This window comes from Dermacentor albipictus, unplaced genomic scaffold, assembly GCF_038994185.2.
Source record: "Dermacentor albipictus isolate Rhodes 1998 colony unplaced genomic scaffold, USDA_Dalb.pri_finalv2 scaffold_11, whole genome shotgun sequence".
Classification (NCBI taxonomy): domain Eukaryota; kingdom Metazoa; phylum Arthropoda; class Arachnida; order Ixodida; family Ixodidae; genus Dermacentor; species Dermacentor albipictus.
Window position 1 is genome coordinate 15832030 of NW_027225565.1, and position 20272 is coordinate 15852301.

Consider the following 20272-nt stretch of genomic DNA (forward strand, 5'->3'; position numbering starts at 1 on the left):
CGGCACTCATCTTGAGTCTCTCTCTCTCTTCTGCAGCCAGTTGGGCAGACGCCATAAAGCGGGGAAGGGAGAGGGGCGTACGGGGAGGGACTGAATACCCGTTTGATCCGCTTCACTGCTGCATTTATCTCCAGAGCGGGAAAGCACTCCTTGTATTGGGTTGTGCGTCTGTGGACGTTCCGCACTGGTGAATGCGCATGAGCATTCCAATGGTCTGTAAAACTAGACAGCTGTGTTTACACTCGAGGACCAGGTGACGGCAGAACATCGTCTTCGAAGGAGCGAAAAAAAAAACAATGAAATCGGCCGATCATTCAATATTAAAACGGAAACTTTGTTCAACCTTGTTTAAACTTGTTTTCGATAGTGTAATAGCAGGGTCATCGTTTGCTTTTAAGCGGGATGCTGTTGAGTGTGTAGGACCTGACAGGAATAGCTACCGCAAGAGCAAACCCTTCTGTGCTTCTGCATGAGCCGGCTTTTTGGAACCATCTATTAGGGGTGTGCGAATATTCGAAACTTTCCAGTAACCAGTCGAATAGTGTCCTACTCGAATTGATCTTCGAATCGAATGGTCATTATTTGTAAATGCAAAAATTTTTCAATACTTTTCGAATATTTCAAAGTCAACTGCGCCCAATAAACCATAAAATTGGAGTAAATATAACGTAAATTTGCACACTCGCGGACATGGTATATACATAAAACATGAGAACTTGCGTAGTGGAGCAGGCTACGTCGCTTAAGTAGCTATACCTTACAGGCTATACAGAGATCATTCGCACTCTCAGAAGAGTCCCGTGCATAGGAAGAAACTGCATGTTTGCTCGCCTGCTGCGGTGGCTTCGCCGCTATGGTGTTGCGCTGCTAAGTACGGTGTAGCGGGATCGAATCCCGGCCGCGCGTCGGTATTTCTATGGGAACCAAATACTAGAACACCAATGTCTCCTGCACTGGGGGCACGTAAAATAACCCCAGGTGATCAAAGTTAATCCGGAGTCCCCCACTACGGCGTGCCTCATAATCAGATCGTGTTTATGGCCTGTGATACCCCATAATTTAATTTTTTTCTTGTTTGCTCCTAATGCTCAGTTTTCAATCGCTTCATAACGTACTATGTAATGACAGAAAGTGGCAAACTTGAAGAATACTAGGATGTCAACATCGTTTTAGGTTTCTTGTGATAATGGCTGTTCATTATTTGAAAACTATTTGATTCTATGCGCTTCTGGCACTATTAGATTCCTATTCGATTCGGACCCAAAAATCGCTATTGATAAATTGATATGATATTGCTACACGCGTGTGGTATTTGATTGAATGAGGGGCGTGGGCGTCATCACTCGGAAAAAAGGGAGAAAGAAGGAACTGGGCCCGGCGCTGTGAATCTAACCGGTCAGCGCTGCAACCGCTGTTGTAAATATAACCTATAAATAGTTGCTAGTCTTCCTTACTCATCCTTCGCGTAACATTGTGGTGGAAGTGGAACGCTCCCCGTCCTCGTCATGGAGCTCTGAAGCGGCCGCACCGTCGTCTTCTCAGCTATGTCATCCAAAGAAACCACGCAGTTGTCACCTACACCTGTGGCGCCAACCACAACGTACGTTGCGGTTCCTAGTCTCCGTGATCCTGGGACATCCTCCACCCAAAATGACGTTGAGGTCGGCGACTGACTCAGCATGTATGAGCGTGTTAGCCAAAGCCACCACTGGGACCCTACCATCATGCTTGCCAATGTGATCTTTTATCTGCACGTGGCACCATGTGTCTGCTTTCGCACCCATGAGATCGAGCTTTCCAGCTGGGACATCTTCAAAGAGCGGCTTCGCGACCTCTTTGGCAACCCGTCAGGTCGTGTTGCGTACTCCAGGGTAGCGTATCGTACTGCTGCCGAGAAGTAGCGACGCCTGCCTATCGAAGCTCGACCGCCGTTACTTATTCGGTAGCGTGGCGTTGTCGGCGGGCTGCAGGCATCCGGTAGACTATGACGACCAAGCAAGGGCGAGACGATTTCTAGTGCGAAACTTGCACGGTTTATTTAAAGGTAGATGAAAGAAAATGAGAAGAGCATGAAGTGTGTAAAAGTACATTTCGGAGCCCCTTAAATAGGCTCTCTACAATCGTAGGCGGGATCTTGCTTCCGTCGACGTCACGTCACCGGCACAAAAAGAGCTGCTGCAGAGAGGAGCTTGCTGCATAGAGGAGCTACACCGAGCTTGCTGCAAAGAAGAGGTCTTCACGCCTCTTGGAATTGTAGACGCCTGTCCGTCTCTTCTGTGCGTTGCGGGTTCGTGGAAGTTCTCTTCTAGGTCTAACTCGAGGAAAGGGCCTCTCTAAACTCGCACACCCACACACACATACACACACAAAAGAGGCCTGTACGCTGCTGGGCTTCCGGCAGACAGGCAGATACTCGAAACGGTCATGGCGAATGAGGAAGTCACGATTCATTTCGACGAGGCGTGGTGGAAGAAGGTCGGGTGAGAGAAAGTTATTTGTGCACGAGGTGTGAGACGCCAACCCTAACAGTCGCCAAAAGGCTGCGGGAAAAGTGCTTCCCACCCATGTCCAGTCTTCGACCGAATCGTATGTCTCCTAAATACAGGAAGTGCTCGCACTTTGCCGGAAAGTCCACGAGCACATGACTGAGGTTGAGAAGGTGGGCCATATCCTAAAAGGCGTCGCGGACGACGCCTTCAATTTGATCGTCTATAACGGCGTTTCTACCGTCGACGCCATCGTCAAAGAATGCCTCCGCTTCAAGGTAGCCAAAAGCCGCCGCGTCGTGCCACAGTTTTCCCGGCTCCCAAACACCCCTGCCACGTCCTCTCGCTCTGCTCTTACCGCCACACGACCAATTCAAGAGAACGTCATGCGTATCGTTCGCCGTGAGATTGAAGCGGCGAGTCCGGCCCCCCTTCATTCACGACCCATTGACGGTACACCAAGCGGCCCCCACTATTTCCGTTATTCAAGCAGTTGTGCGAGAAGAAATTGCAAACCTAGGCATCCCTACGGCCTGCTCTGTCTCCCGACCTCGGTCGGCACCCATTCCCATGTCTACAACCCGTAATGACCAGTATTTCGCTCCCAGACCACTCAATCCTGCTGAATGGTGAACCCCAGACGACAAACCGATCTGCTTCCGCTGCCACCGCGTTGGTTATGTATGCCGCCACTGCTGCACCACCTGGATGCTTCCGTACTGGAGCTCATTTCCTGCTCCTCGCCCATACGCCGACGCTCGCCGTTATTCACCTAGCCGTCTGTACCCTACTTCTGATGTCCCTGACGGCGCTCCTCCGTGCGATCGTCATCGCCTCAACGCCGTCGCTCCCCGTCACCCCAGCCTCGCCGAGTTTCCTCGCCAAACCGACGGACGGAAAACTAGGCCATGCAGCTCTTGGAGGTAGTGCTGCATGACGTTCGTCCTGTCCAAAGCCTCCGTTGACGCTCCTCCCCAACACGAACCTAATTGAAGTAGACGTAGATGGTGTTCTGTTGATGGCATTAATTTATGCTGGAGCCCAATCGGCCATGGTGAGCGCTAACCTATGTCGTCGCCTCAAAAGAGTTCTTACGCCTGCCATCACTCGAGCCGTGCGCGTCGCCAATGGCGCCACTGTTGCCGTTAGGGGTATGTGCACTGCGTGCATAGGAATTGCTGGCAGCCAAGTTCCCGTCCTGTTCACCGTGCTGACCAGTTGCCCTCATGACCTAATCTTCGGGCTCGACTTTCAGACGACGCATACTGCCCTCATCGACTGGTCCACCGGTACGGTGTGCCTCGAGCTTCCTCTTCTTTCAAACGTTCGCCCCGAACAATCGAACACCCTTTGCACTACCGCGTTTGTTCGCTTACCTCCAAAAGCCTTAACCTTCGTCGAATAGGCCTCAATGGCAACCGTGCCTGATGGCAACTATGTCGTCGCGGCTATTCGTGACGTCCTCCTGGCATGCGACAACTTTGTGCCACACTTCGTCGTAACCCTTGCCGCTATATGGATGTCTCCCCGTTATCAATTCTGACTTGACGAAACAAGTGTTACATGAAGGCATAGCGGTGGCCACGCTCCGGTCAGTGACAGACGACCACGTCACTGCTTTTGCAGCCGACTCGTCTCCATATCCTCCTGATTACCCGCAAAATGCCTTGAACCTCGACGGCCCATTACGTCCCATGGCCGCTCTGGACCTCGCACCTGACCAAGCAGCCACCCTATATCACCTTTTGCTTTCCCTACCGCGACATATTTGACACTGACAATCGACCACTTGGTCAGACATCCTTTGTTATGCATCGGATAAACACTGGTGATGCTGTTCTCTTTCACCGCCGACCGTATCGCGTGTCCACGGCAGAGCTGCAAGTTATTCAGCAGGAAATAAACAAGATGTTCTCTAGAGGCATTGTTGAGCCCTCGTCGAGTCCTTGGGCGTCGCCGGTCGTGCTCCTCAAAAAGAAAGACGGCATGTGGCGTTTCTGCGTTGATTACCGCCACCTAAACCGAATTACTAAAAAGGACCTTTACCTTTGACCATGAATCGACGACGCTCTTGATTGCCTTCATGGTGCCAAATACTTTTCGTCCATAGACCTTCGATGTGGTTAATGGCAGATTTCCGTCAATGAGCAAGACCAAGGAAAAACCGCTTTCGTCACTCCAGATGACCTCTACCAATTCAAGGTTATGCCGTTCGGTTTATGCAATGCCCCCGCCACGTTCGAACGGATGATTGACTCTATGTTTCAAGGTTTGAAATGGTCAACTTGCCTTTGTTACCTCGATGACGTCCTTGTGTTCTCTCCTACATTTGAGACGCACCTTGACGCACTACCTTGACGCACCTTGACATTTTCCGCAAGGCTGGGCTCCAATTAAACTCATCGAAGTGCCACTTCGGGCTCCGACAGATTACAGTGGTAGGCCTCCTCCTCGATGCTTCCGGAGTACAACCCGACCTGGAGAAGGTTCGAGCAGTAACGGCTTTTCCTGTACCTCAGTCTGTGAAAGACGTCCGGAGTTTTGTAGGGCTCTGTTCTTATTTCCGACGGTTCGTGAAAGATTTCGCAGCAATCACTTGACCACTCACTGAACTTCTGGAAAAAGACGTGCCTTTTAAATGGTGTTCCCCTCAGGCTGCCGCATTTTCACGCCTCATCACGATTCTCACCAATCCACCGGTCTTGGCCCACTTAGACCCCTCCGCACCTACAGAGGTCTGAACCGATGCCAGTGGTTATGGGATCGGCGCCGTCTTATCGCAACGCCAACACGGACACGACCGCGTTATAGCCTATGCTAGCCGGCTCATGACACCTGCAGCGCGCAACTATTCGATTACCGAGCGCGAATGTCTTCCTCTTGTCTGGGCTGTCTCAATGTTCCGCCCATATTTATATGGCAAGCTCTTCTCAGTAACAACAGACCATCATGCGCTCTGTTGACTATCGTCGTTCAAGGATCCTTCTGGTTGGCTCGGTCGTTGGGCCCTTCGACTACAAGAATATCCCTACACAGTGACTTACAAGTCGGGGTGCCATCACCAGGACGCAGATTGCCTCTCTCGCTACCCAGTCGAAGACGCGACCTCTACGTCTGATACTGACTCCTACGCCTGTGTCTTCTCTATTTTTCCACTGCCCCATGTCGCCGACGAGCAGCGCCGTGACCCGTACTTGCGTATCATCATTGACTGCCTGCAATCGTCACTTGCCGACAGTTAATTTCGCTTATTCACACTTCAAGATGGCGTACTCTACCGCCACAACGTTAACCCCGACGGCCCTGCATTACTCCTTGTGATCCATAAACACCTTCGCTTGGCTGTTCTGCACGAACTTCGCGACATTTCCACTGGCGGTCACCTGGGTGTGTCACGTACCTACGACTGCATCCGCCGACGCCTCCTTTAGCCAGGGCTTGCTCGCTCCGTTCGAAGATACGTAGCTGCGTGTGAGAAATGCCAGCGACGCAAGACACCATCGACGCTCCCTGCTGGGTGTTTTCAACCACTCGACATTCCCGCGGAACGATTCTTTCGGGTTGGTTTATACTTACTTGGCCATTTTACTCTCTCTACCTCTGGGAACAGGTGGATCGCTGTGGCCATGGATTACACCAAGCGCTACGCCATCTGTAGGAGTTGGATGCGATCCCACCGCTCGCAACCAGTTGTAGGAGTTGAGGAGGACATCGGGATGAAAAACTTGGGAGGTTTATTTAAATTACTTACATTGAGACGGCCAAGACACTAACAGTCATAAAAGTCATTACGGGCCGGCAGCAACTCGGACGCTGCGGCCCGTGGCCAGAAGCTCGAAAGAGATGAATCAAGGAATGCTCTAGGAATGCTCTAGGAATGCTCTCTGCTGCTCCCGGTCTCCGTCTTTTAAAGCTTTCGGTGTCTGGAAGACACGTCACGTTCGGCCAATGGGCGAGCCCGCTCAGATGACACCATTTTCAGCCAACCGGCGAGCCCGCTCGGGTGTCGTCATTTTCGGTCAATGGTAGGCGCCCGTGCGATGATGTCACACCCGGCGAAGAGAGAAGCTACTTGGTCCCCTATTGTCCGAGGGTTTACTTCTCCCTGCGGTCTTGCCTTGCTGACTTGCAATGCGCCGTCACAATAACGAGGTGGGGGCGACGCGGTCGTGGCTTCACAGTGCATTACAGCCGTCTTGCCTTGGGACCCACGTTCCTTGGAACAGTGCCAGGCTCTCGCTTCACGTTCGGGAAGAGTCAAGCAATGAATAGCTCCACCTGCGGCACACGAGGAGGGGGACCCCAACTTGTTTGCACGTGCCGCACCTCGGGAATATGGTATCCGTGTTTCTGCGCTCCTTAATTAGCTGTGGTGCGATTCGATGCGGTCTGGGCAACTCGAAGTAGGCCCAGGAAACGGTCCCGTATCTAACACATCACCCGAGCGCTTCCTACAAGCTGCGCCACATGTGTTGCTGATTTTCTTCTACGCGACGTGATTTTATTACATGGAGCTCCGCGACAACTCCTCACAGACCGTGGCCAGACATTCCTATCAAAAGCTATCGCGGACATCCTGCAGTTCTGTGCCACGAGGCATAAGCATATCCACGTCATACCATCCGCAAACAAATGGCCTCACGGAGCGTCTCAATCGCACTCTCACAGACATGCTCGCGAAATATGTCTCTTAAGACCACACTGACTGGGGCCTCGCTCTACCGTTTGTCACATTTGCTTATAATTCCTCGCCCCAGGACACAGCCGGTTATTGCCCATTTTTATTCTGTTCGGCCGAGAACCAGCACTTCCCCTCGACACAACCATCCCTGTTCACGCGGCACCGACCAGTGAACATACACTTGATGCCATCGCGCGCTGTGCCCACGCAAAGGAAATTGACCGAGACCGCCTTCTGAAATCTCAAGAGGGTCAAAGGCGTTTGTAGGACCAGCGACACCGAGACGTGCACTTGCCGCCTGGTTCTTTGGTGCTTCTATGGTCTCCGTCGCGTCAGGTCGGCCTGTCAGAAAAGGTGCTGTCTCGTTACATGGGCCCATACTGAGTGCTTCGTGCCATGACTCCCGTCACCTACGAGGTCGCCTCTGACGCCCCATCTGCTTCCCAGGCCAGTGATATAAGAATTAAATTATGGGGTTTTACGTGCCAAAACCACTTTCTGATTATGAGGCACGCCTTAGTGGAGGACTCCGGAAATTTCGGCCACCTGGGGTTCTTTAACGTGCACCTAAATCTAAGTACACAGGTGTTTTCGCATTTCGCCCCCGTCGAAATGCGGCCACCGTGGCCGGGATTCGATCCCGCGACCTTGTGCTCATCAGCCTAACACCATAACCACTGAGCAACCACGGCGGGTTCCAGGGATACAGTGCACGTTACACGACTGAAGCAGTATTACCCTTTCAGTGATGATATTTAGACGCTTCGGGACGTCGCTTCTGCCACTGGGGGATTATGCTACACGCGTGTGGTATTTTGATTTTTTGTACGAGGCGCCTGGACGCCATCACTCGAGAAAGAAGGAGGAAGAACTAACTGAGCTCGTGCTGTGAATCTAAACACGATTTTTCAAACATACTAAAATTTTCACTAGACGACGACCTTGCAGAAGTGGCTCTCGAGATTTTGTCAGTCTTTTCCAGTTGCTCAAGCCAGTTAACCTCACTCACGGGCTTTTGCATAATGGGTCAATCCAATATTTAGATTTCAAGTTAGATTTTTTGTCCACTGACCATGCTTGCTGGGCCTTCAAGCCCAGGTCCAAAAAAGCCTCGCTGCCTTTGGATTAATCTCATTCAAAGCTTATAAAGCCAGGTATAGCCTCATCATGTTTTAGATCAGCGCTTTTAAAATCATGTCACAATGAAGAGCTTTCTAGTTCTCATCTTCAAGTGGGACTTCTGGAAAAAGCTGATTTTCCGAGTTGTCTTTTACTTTAAGTTGCCGAATCATTGCTTATAATGTTTCGGAAAAGGGACAAAAAGCCATCAATTCCTAATGAACAGGCTAGTAGGAAAAAAATTAGGGTACTTCCCAACATAGATAACGTTTCACATAATCTCAAAAATATTTCTTTAATATGGGGTTGACATTGTCCTTTCAGCACCTTGTAAACTTTCGAGGTTGTGCAGCAGGCTGGCAAGGGGAACCACGAGCTCCACGTCCTGTGAAACGAAGCATATGAATTCGCACGTGCGTTGCACGACACGCGTCATATATAATATTTCACTAAAGTGCCGCTGACACTGCACTGGACGTAGGTGCTTTAGCGTGAGCATGAACGTTCTCTGGAGGCTTCTGGACAGTCGAACTTGGCTATTCGTTGCCGTAGTTGCTTGGATTAAAATCCAATCTCCTTGGATTTTAAAGACTGAGATTATCGGCAGAAAAAATGGCCAGCTGGAAAGAGAGATTTAGAAGCAGTGGCCATGCGATGCTTTAACGATGGTGATTGCTTTAGCTCGTTGTCAGTTGCGGTTTCTCAGAAATATGTTTTGTTGCTTTCCACGTGATAACACATGTGTTCGGGGCCTTAGTAGTCTGTCAGCATTTTCGTAGTATTTGTTTCGCACGCATGTTTCAGGCCGCTCTGTGTTCTTTATTGTTTTTACGCTGCTTTTCGGGTGCACATGTGTGTCTCACCTACAGGCTGTTTCTTTTAGCTGCACCAAATTTTTAAAATGAGAAAAATAGAAATCACGGTAACCTTACGTTTACAATTTGAGTGCATGGATAGGCAGCATCTAGATACAGAGCAATTTCCGCAATTACGTGCATAATTAGCGAAGTAACGGTACTTAAATTTCTAATTATCAACAATAGGTGGCTACAGCAAATCAGTACTTTGGGGCCCGCCCTCGACACTAACTATCCCACGGATCAAATTTTGAATAGCGGATTTCATGTGGGAGCTACGCGACCAATTAGTTTCCTTTGGCAAGCTCCTTGAAACCGAAACTGGCTGGAAAAAAGAGCGTCTATGTCGTTTTCGCAGGGGGATTTTCCTTTTTTATCATTAGTTTCCGTTCCGCTCTCTTACGCGCTGCCTAGATGTTCTTCAGTTTCAAGTCAGCAGCAGGGTAATGATATGGCAGTTGCAACACTGCTGTAGCCACTCTCTTGCCCCGCAACATATATTCGACATGCTCACCAGGGGATTCGTCGAACGCTTTTTTATATGTGTCTCGGCGTGTCACAGTACACAATTGTCGACTAGCAGTCAGAAATCAGGTGATATTGGTGAAGATCGGGAAATGGGGTCCCTGTTCATCCTCTAATGGGCTGCTCTCCATTATTCCAAAAGATCTGTACTATGCAACGCGAGGTCTATGGTACTCCATGAATCTAGTGGCCTGTAGAAAGTCGGTTCGGCATCGTTCGTCACACATAGGTCAGCAGCATCCGCGGCTGCTACAAGCTCCTTGCCTCGAAAATCTACAATCTGATCTCTCCAGAGCGAATGATGTGCGTTGAAATCCCAACAGATTATTCTAGGAAGGGGGTAACGAATGCAAATGTCCTTTAGAAACGCCTTCATGGAAACCTTCCTTCGTGAACCTGTGTAAACCGGCACCACACTCAGTTTTCTGTTTCCTTGGCATGTTTTCACAGCAGCGACTTCCAATGAAATAGAACAAAGGTCTTGTGGTGGTAGGGTCACATGGGGTACTTCTCGCCTGATGTATACCATTGCGCTTCCGTTTGAAAATGACGGTATACTCGGATTGTCGTGTTGCCGCCCCTTGACCGAAGTGGTGATCGCGCTTTATTGATTCATTACTGAATTATAATTTCCTAATCACTAAGATAAGGCATCTATACAGTGGCGCCCCTTAGTAGAGAAGGGTGTTTCTCAGTCAACTCCTCAGGAATTGCCGGCCAGCGTTATTCTGAGCGCAGTGCCACTTGAGTCCGCGCTCGACGTCACTCGCCGAGCTTAGCCGAAAAAGAGGATGTATGGACGCGGGAGTCAGTTAGATGCGGGAGTCAGAATAGTGCTCGTCGCCGTTACCTCGCGCGCGCACTTCCTAAATGTTGTTGTGCTCGCGTGCGGTCCGCGCGGCAGAGTGCGGCCGTACCATGCAGGAGCCGAGCGGCCTGATCGCGTCCCCGGAGCTGGTGAACAGCGTGACGCCGCTGGCCGAAGGCGAACACTGCGAGTGGCGCGTCACGGCCACGCACGGGGAGCGCATCGTGCTCAACGTCACCCAGCTGGACATCTACGAGTCGGACAACTGCGAGACCGACTACGTCGAGGTGCGCGATGGATACTGGCACAAGTCGCCGCTGCTCGGTGAGTGAGCCGTGCACGTTTTCTTTTTTTTTCTTTCGCGCACACATAGTGTGTGCTTACTTCACTTGAGTTATTGGATCGCTTGGCCTCTTTGCGGCGACCATCTGTAGTAAAAAGTCCCTGATATCTCCAAGCGTCAAACCTGAAGGAACACAAACACGAACAGTGGGTGGGCGAATGCGTGAATGCGTGGGTTTGTGCGTAGGTTTTATAATTTTGCGTAAAGTGCAGTACGTAGCTCTACAGTTAAGCTCGTCCCGAACTGCCACAGCGACGTTTTTGGAAAACTGTTAAATGAAACGCGAATGTATTTTCTATCGTATATGAAGGACGAATAATATATCGAAAGAAGTGCTAGTTTTAGGATTTCTGCTAAGCTGGCACGATCTGAGTTTTGCTCGCATTCGATATTGCACTCACAACGGCAACCCCAAAGGAATAATTTACAAGTTAATTATTGCATCTTTTTTCTTAGCTACCTGGACATGGCGATTTCTCTTAAACGCAATTTACGCCTATTCCAGAAGACTGTAACACAAATGTGCGCTATCTGTCAAAAACGATATTAAAAATCATGAGTCATTCCACTCTCTGAAGATGAATGATCAGCGAAGTTGTTTATCACACGACACAGAGGTGACACGGAATTTCGAACAAAGATACGAACTGATTTACCGGGATTTTCAATACATTGGCGTGGACGAGGGGACTGCCGCTCCGAGGAGCCGGAAGAACCTAGACACACGTGACATTTCGATGGCACCGCCACCACGGCAGAGCGTAAAGAAAGGAAAGTAGATACGAACGCGATTGGAACGCCAACAAAGAGAGGGTGGTGCCAACGTACACATGGCCAACGCGGGTCAAACTGTAGTAGCTGTTCTTATCAGCTTAATATCTCATAGGGGTTTAATTTGGACCCAAGATGTTAAACTTACTTTTGCAAGTTGGCGAAGTGCATGACGCCTGCTTCACCTCCGCCTTGGGCCGGCCCGGTATTGAACGATCTCCTTTTTTTTGCAGACGCCGAACAAAAATGCACGGAACCCTAGCTATAAACAGCTTCGCTGTAAAAACTCCACGAATAAAAGAGAAAATTGGTTCATTTTAAGTTAACACTCGAGAGTATTCAATGAAACACAAGTTGCTGGCACGGAATGTACGCAAGCAAAAAAAAAAAAAAGTTAGGGGCAAGATCCCCAGGACTTGTCAAACACTGTCTCATTGTCCCGGCACTACTCTCACACCTTGGCCAACGGCATTCTTTTGCGTTCGTACAACAATGCGAACAACAGCTGTTGCATGTATACTTTTCGCGGTTCAGTATGAATTCTGTGGCCGACGACAGGTGCAGTCTTCTGCAAGTTCGAGTATAGCAATGGAGTGAAACTTCCACGGAGGCGGCATCCGTTGGCACTACTCACCACGGCCAAAATGCATGCGTAGTCGGTGGTCGATGGTCGAACTCGGGAGGGAAAACGTTCGAATTCGCTATCTCTTTCTCTCTCGTTCGCTCGCTTGTTCATTCGGGCTATGCGCTTGCATTGACAATAATCATCCATGGTTCTTACACAATTTTGCTCTGAGGTTTTCCATCTCATCTGTCTACCACAGCTCTAGATCGCCACTGGCGTGCGCGCCAAGTTTGGCATATATAACGTTCGGTCACCTGTGCTTAATGTAATCGCATTCACGCTATTTTAAATTCATAAGCATTTTCATGCCTACCCAACGAAGAAAACCGTCCGTCCGTCCGTCACGTACGACGAATCCCTATTAAGAAATTAATGCATTAAACAAAATAAATTCGAAGGAAAGAACGTTGGTGGTGGTGAGTTTCAAACCTGCGACCCCATGCTCACAAGCCGAGTGTCTTACGCACTGGGCTGAACACCCACGTTTGCAGAAGGTGAATATATCTGAACGATATGAATGGGTTGTACCAGCGGTACAAAACGAATGTCAAAGGAGAACACTTTCTTGAAGGCTTTGTTGAAAGATTTGGTGTTAGTGGATGGTGGTGATCGTGAAGGACCGCATGCAGTGCAGACTTGGAACATTGTAGACATCAGCAAAATTCTGATTTTTTTTTTAAATGTAATGTTAAATGCGCCGTGCACATCCCCCATGCGTTTCGGTGATCGTGGGATGCGCCTTCCGTTGGGCGTCTCTTCGCCGACCAAAATGCCTTTGATCTCTGAGGGTCCACGCGCTTCACGTCAAGCAACACATACCGATAAGCACTCAATGGGTTGATAAGGGTGATAAGGAGTGATGAGGGGTTATATGAGTCTCATTACGGCTGATAATGGTTCGACATGGGTTGATAAGGTGCTAAAAAGCGATAAAGGTTTATAAAGGTCGGAGAAATTCTGCTAAGCTTAATAAGCACCGCTAAGGGTTGATAAGGGTCCGATCAAGTCTGAGAAGGTTGATAACGACCGATAAGTGCTGATAAGGACAGATAATGGTTGATAAGGATTGGATCGATTGCAATAATGTTGATACCGTCTGATAAGGGTTGATAAGGGTTGGATCCAGTCCGATAAAGTTGATAACAACCGATAAGGGTTGGTAAGGGTTTATACTGGTTGGATCAAGTTTCATAACATTGATTACGACACCGGGCTACGTTAAGATGAGCAAGTGGCACCGTGCTTACACATGCTAAGACAACTCCCAGAGGAGTTTCTGCGTGACTTTTTTTCAGCAGTGCCTTTTCTGAGTTTCACTGCCCTAGTTGTTTTAATGTCCGGCAGTGACCATCGCGGAAATTCGAAGTGCTTTGCGATAAATTTTTAAAAGAAACAAGTCTCAATTTCTCGTGAGGATTTCAACAGTGCATCCACAGATTTACAGTCCGAGATTCTGCTTTGCAACCACTTCGCCGACGCTTAAGCAAAGCAGATTACTTCGCCTGGAAAATACTGTCCTGGTCGCTCGCTAGAATGGTTGGCTGACGTCACTCTCTGCACCTCATCGATAAACCGCCGGCGAAGTGAAAGAACTTAAACGAAGCGAGTGGTAAGAAGCGAATGGCAGGATGAGACATAGGAGGAAGAAAAAGCCGTGCCTCTCCACTGCCATAGAGAGCCACTTCCAAAAATGAAGACCGCTTGTACTACAGTCGTGAGATAATAAATTTGTGTTATTCTTGTTCTTCTCGAAAAGAGATTACTTGGGTGCGTTTGCTCATGTTTACTTCAACCGAAACCGCACGAACAGTGTAAGGCTTACTGAGTATAATATATATTGCGTCAGGTGTCGCGCTACCCATAGCGGTAGCGTAATGGCTACGGCTTTGTGTTGTTGAGCTAGAGGTCGCGAGTTCGATTCCGGCCGCAGCATCTTAATTTAGATGGAAGCCGAAACGAAAAGAAAAACGCTCCTGTACTTTGATTTAGGAGCATGTCAAAGAACCCTCACGCGGTGAGTGAGTGAAACAACTTTATTTTGTCCACTATAGACGTAAGTAAACTCCACGCCACCTGGCTAGTCCCACTCGGGGACCATCAGGTGGAACCTGACGGCCCTGTCGCGAGCCCTCTGGACTGCCAGTACTTCAGAGGTCGGATCCTGGGCCCTAATTAGCTTCATCATTTCCTCGTGAGTGAAAAGGGGACCGGCAGAGGCGCAGCCCCACAGGACATGTTCGAAGTCCGCATAATCACCACACAGAGGGCAGTCCGGGCTTGGGAACCGTTCGGGGTACATTGTGTGCAGCGCCGCGGGGCTCGGGTAAGTGCTTGTTTGCAGAAGTCTGAGAGTGACTGCCTGGGCCCTGCACAGCGAGGAGTGCGGCGAAGGTAGGACTCTTCTTGACAGATAATTGTATTTGCAGATTTCGTTGTACGAGCAGAGAGGCTCGGGTCGCCCAGGAGAGGACGCGTTGCCCGGCGCACGGTCCGTCAAACCTCGTGCAGCCGAGTGCGCCTCCTCGTTGGGGTTGATCGAGGCACCCTCAATGGTTCCAAGGTGCGCAGGGAACCAGGCCAAAGAGTGATGTTTCATGTCCTTGGCACTTCGGATGATACGTAGGGCCTGGGGAGCCACCATTCCCATCTGAAAGGCCCTGACAGCGGCCTTGGAATCCGAATAAATCGTGTCATGTACACTGTCCGTCAATGCAAGAGCAATAGCAACTTGCTCTGCAACGCTGGAATTAGAAGTGCGGACGGTAGCGCAGCTAAGGATTTTAGAATCACAGTCGATGACCACTGAGGAGAAGGCCTCTTCTTGAACGTACGAAGCAGCGTCTACGAAGCATGTTCGGTCCTTGTTCAAGCGGGCACTGGCGAGCAGAGCTTTACCCCTGGCTCGTCTTCGTCCTTCGTTGTAGGTGGGATGCATATTTCGTGGCATCCGGTGTATGTAAATCTTGGACCTGACGTCGCTGGGCAGCTTCGCAGCGTCAAGACTGACGACCATGGGGTTACGTCCCAGCTTGCCAAGTATGGCTCGGCCCGCTGGGGTACCGGAGAGTCTGACAAACTGGGAAAATTCTTGGGCTTCAACGATTTCTTCGAACGTGTTGTGAATTCCCAAATTGAGGAGGTCTTTTGTGTGCGTTCGGATGGGAAGGCCGAGGGCAAGCTTGAAGACTCTTCTGATTAGGGCATTGATCTTGTTGCGCTCCGATACGAGCCAGTTGTGCATAGCCCCTGAATAAGCGAGGTGGCATAGCACGAAGGCGTGGATAATCCGGATCAGATTGTCTTCCTTGATTCCGCGGTACCTGTTGGCGATTCTTCGGATCAGGCCGAGGGCGCTTTCGGTCTTGGAACAAATGCGTTTGAGGGCGGCTCCATTGGCCCCGTTCGACTCGATAGACATTCCTAGGACCCTGATAGTGTCTACCCGCGGTACTGGGGAGCCCTTGCTGGTGAATAATGTAATGTGGCTCTCTGTTGCTGGCTTCCAGGACCGGTGTGAACCGCCTCTGGGCCTCTTCTTGTAGAGCAAGAGCTCGGATTTAGCGGGCGAGCACCTTAGCCCGGTGGGGATAAGATACCGCTCCGTCACATCGATGGCCTCTTGCAAAGCACCCTCGACCTGCCCTTCACATCCACTGGAGCACCAGATGGTGATGTCATCCGCGTAGATCGTGTGGTTAATGTTGGGGATTTTGTTCAAGGCCCTCGACAGGTTGATCAGGGAGATGTTGAACAGCGTCGGGGAGATCACCGCCCCCTGAGGTGTTCCCTTTGGCCCCAGCTGGATTTCGTGGGTCAAAAACTCGTCAATCTTGAGTCTAGTGGACCTTGAGGAAAGGAAGGATCGCACGAAATTGTACGCCCGTTTGCCGACGTTACACTCTGTCAGGCTCTTGAGAATAAAGGCGTGCGATATGTTGTCAAAAGCCTTTTCCAGATCCAAGCCGAGAATTGCCTTAGTGTCGGCGGAGGTAGAGTCAATGATCTGGTGCTTGATTAGTCTCATGGCGTCCTGAGTCGAAAGCCCCGACCGAAAGCCAATCATGTTGTGTGTATAGCATTCGTTAGACTCGAGATGGTCAGTGAGGCGGTTAAGCATGGCGTGCTCGGCCATCTTTCCAACACACGACGTCAGGGAGATGGGCCTTAGATTGTCGATGCTCGGCGCCTTACCTGGCTTCGGTATGAGTACTGTGTAGGCTGCTTTCCATCTCTTGGGAATGAGGCCGCTGCACCAGATATCATTCATCTTGCGCGTAAGAAACTCGATTGAGGCGTCGTCGAGATGCTTGAGCATTTTGTTGGTGATCCCGTCGGGCCCAGGGGCAGATCTGCCGTTGAGGGATGCGAGAACTCGCTTGACCTCAGCCACGGTGAAATCCTCGTCCATAGATCGTACGTCACGCCCTTCGTACTCGGGAAACTGGGGGGGGGGGGGGGGCACCGGATCGTCCGTGGCCGCCAGGTACTTGTCTATGAGGTGCTCCATGACTGCCTCATCTGGAGTCGAGTCGGTCACAATTTAACCGGAGTCCTCCTTTGCGTCGTGCCTCGCAATGAGATCATTATTTCAGCAAGTAAAACCGAAGAATTTAATTTTGATATCATGCCATTGTTTCCCATTAAGGTAAAAAAATTCTCACACGTGTCCGCTTGCGTATGATACTTAATAAGTGTCTAAAAATCTTTCAATTTGTGCCTGCGTGCGTGCGTACTGCGCTAACAAACGTCCGGTAAATCTGGCTTCTCCACAGCAAGGGATTGCACGGGGAGAAGCCAACTTCACTCACTGCCTTCGTTTTACAAGTGATCGGATGTATTTTTCGGACGATTCGCTTTGTTTATAATCAGAACGTTGCAGTGGCAACAGTACCTGGCTTGAGAAACGAAATAAAGCGTAGGCTAAGCCGACTGCTGCGAGTTCGGTAATGAATGTAATGTTTTCGTGACGTAATGGGCGGTGTGTGCACTGCTTGCGCAACGTTGATGGTAATTCCAGTGTCCAGTAGTCTAGTAGTACTGTGCAAAATCGGGCACTGACAAAATGCCGACAGACGAAGCACGCACAGGCGAAAACATTCTAAGTGAACGGGCCGCGAAATCTTCATCTTTTTTTTTCTTTCTAGCCGATGCATTTGCAAATGAGCGATTCGGTTGTGCAAGGACCTAACCGGCTAGAAATAAAATTGATTCTTGCTCTATAGAAGCGCCAGAAAAGCACAAACGATTCAACGAGGAAGGGGCGACGAGAATGTTTTGCAGCCTCGTTAAATAAACTGCACCAAGCGTTTCTTGGGATAGATACAATTATTCTTGTTTGATGAGGGGGAGAAACGGGGGTGGACGGGGGGGGGGGGGGTTGTTGCTACAGGCGGGGTTAGCCCGTGGCAGACCTGGTCAGAAATTGCTCTGCCTGAGCGTCTCTTTCTGGGCGAAATATATTACCATGTGTCTGTCCGTCCCATCTCTCGCAGAAATGTGAGAAGAATACATGCCACTTCTTCGCGTACTCTCTGCGGTCCTTTATATGACCCTTAAGCGCTTACGGAGACTAATTCCGCCACCACGTCAGCCGGGGCAGCTAGCTGTTTTACACGTCCGTGAGGAAATCGCCTTCGTCCCGTGCTGTCCAGAAGTTTCCGCCTTTCATGAAAGGAGCGCTTGCAGGGCCAGATTGAATGTTTTATGTCGCCCACTTCATTGCACGTTGTGGATACGTAGTGGTAGAGACTGGGCCTTGTGCGTAACTTCCTTGTTTGAGGCTGCTTGTGGATTGCCTAGAGACAAGCGTAGACATTTCTTATGTATTGTATCTATGCGTTCATGTTGGGTCGCTCATGGGCATGTCAGTGGCAGTTAGTAAAGTATCAGGTTGGTCACCAAAGCACTGTGTAGCTTGAGTATCGAGCTTGGATGCATGCTCGAGTGCATGCAGGTGATTCGTTGGAGTACGTAAAGCAGCGGCAGTGATGTTTCCGATGCATAGTCCACAGCTCGTCGCCATAAAAGCCTGCTGTCCAGGATGATGCCCAGGAAGCGGGCACGGGAAGCACGTCGAATTGGATGACTTCCCAAGTCCAGGAAAGAGCATAAAAGACGATTTATTTGCTGCTGTTGAAAGACCAAGTACAGACAAATGAGTTCTCGTTGGAAGAAATTGCTCTTTAGGCAATACGTGGCAGACGCATGCGACTGTGTACCGAAACCTAAATAGAGATGTCGTCCGGATATATTTACATTCTGAGCGGCATGCGGCTACAGCCAACTGCATTTGGGAGAGCTGCCAAAGCAATGTTACAGAGGAGAGAGGACACACCCCTGCGACACACCACGAGAAATGAGTCTCTCCTCGCTAACAGTTCCCAAGACATACACAGAAAAAGGTCACTGAAAAAGGCGTGTATTAAGCGTAAGATGTTGCCCGCTAGGTCGATACATCGCTGTAAGGTGATTATCGATATCTGTAGTTAACAGTCATAGGCCTTAGAAATGTCCATGAAAACAGCAAGCGTTGAAAGGCCATCTTCTCTGTGATGTTCAGTGTGACTTATGAGATCTAATATACTGTCTTGGGCACGCAGTCGTTGTCTGAAAGCAGTCATGCACACACGAAGTTTCCTCTTCTACTCCACAAACGAATTCAACCTGGTGACTATGACTTCTATGACTTTCGCCACGCAAGACGTTAGAGAAACCGGGCGATACGACACAATATCAGCATCATCTTTCTTAAGATTCAGAACGGCCACCACCCGTGCCATTTTCCAAAGCTCAGGATTAACACCTGTGCTATACATGTCATTGCAGCATACAAGGAGTTATTCTTTTCAAGACTTGGGCAGGCTCGCGAGCATTTGGTTGCTGATGAGGTCACGTCTCACTGCACAACATTGCCGTAAGCTACTTATCGCTGATTCTAGCTCCCGAAATGCGAGAGGGGCGTGTATCGGTGAATACGAGATGGCATGGGGCCAGTGACCTTTGTTGACATCCGAAATGAGTAAGCATCCGCAATGTCTTTCTTCCGTTAAAACCCCACGAGTATTTCCGAGCTTCAAGGAAAGGGATTCTAAAGGTATTCCCGTGCGAGGCTTCCCAGCAAGCGTGCTAATAATTCACTACACTATTGTGAAAGTGGTAGACACTGACAAGCTCGCGCAGAAGGTCACGGACTGTTCTCTTCTTAACCTTTTAGTGTCTTTACGAATCACGACTTTTCTGCAAATGAACGTCCTTTCCGGTACCCGATCTCTCCCTTTTCTCAACATCATACGTTCCGCTCTGCTGCTGATAGCACAGTGTTCAGTAACTTCAGGTCAGGAGCAGGCAAATGATTCGTCAGTTTTATTATTTGGTAACCATTTTTTTCTGTTCAGCATGTCTGCATAATATCCGGTGGATCTCCCATGGGTTCATGAAGAGCTTCTTGATAAGTATCCCAACGTGTGACAGTCCTCCATGAAGAAAGCAACAAAATCCCAATTAAAAAAGGCGTCAGGCAGGGAGATACGATCTCTCCAATGCTATTCACAGCCTGTTTACAGGAGGTATTCAGAGACCTGGATTGGGAAGAATTGGGGATAAAAGTTAATGGAGAATACCTTAGTAACTTGCGATTCGCTGATGATATTGCCTTGCTTAGTAACTCAGGAGACCAATTGCAATGCATGCTCACTGACCTGGAGAGGCAAAGCAGAAGAGTGGGTCTAAAAATTAATCTGCAGAAAACTGAAGTAATCTTTAACAGTCTCGGAAGAGAACAGCAATTTACAATAGGTAGCAAGGCACTGGAAATGGTAAGGGACTACATCTACTTAGGACAGGTAGTGATGGCGGATCCAGATCATGAGACCGAAATAATCAGAAGGATAAGAATGGGCTGGGGTGCATTTGGCAGGCATTCTCAGATCATGAACTGCAGGTTGCCATTATCCCTCAAGAGAAAAGTGTATAATAGCTGTGTCTCACCAGTACTCACCTACGGGGCAGAAACCTGGAGGCTTACGAAAAGGGTTCTACTCAAATTGAGGACGACGCAA

At 49.6% G+C, this 20272-nt stretch overlaps 1 protein-coding gene and 1 non-coding gene across 2 annotated transcripts in view; both read left to right on the top strand.

Moving 5' to 3' along the window:
* Window positions 1-20272, top strand: part of tok (tolkin) — an 897857-nt gene that overhangs the window by 658626 nt on the left and 218959 nt on the right. The window contains exon 7 of the mRNA XM_070528278.1: window positions 10573-10800. Coding sequence (XP_070384379.1) covers window positions 10573-10800 — 228 coding nt within the window. The remainder of the gene's footprint in view (window positions 1-10572; window positions 10801-20272) is intronic.
* LOC135896820 (U2 spliceosomal RNA) lies at window positions 11646-11830 on the top strand. The gene has a single exon (XR_010562818.1). It is a non-coding gene; the product is annotated as a U2 spliceosomal RNA (small nuclear RNA).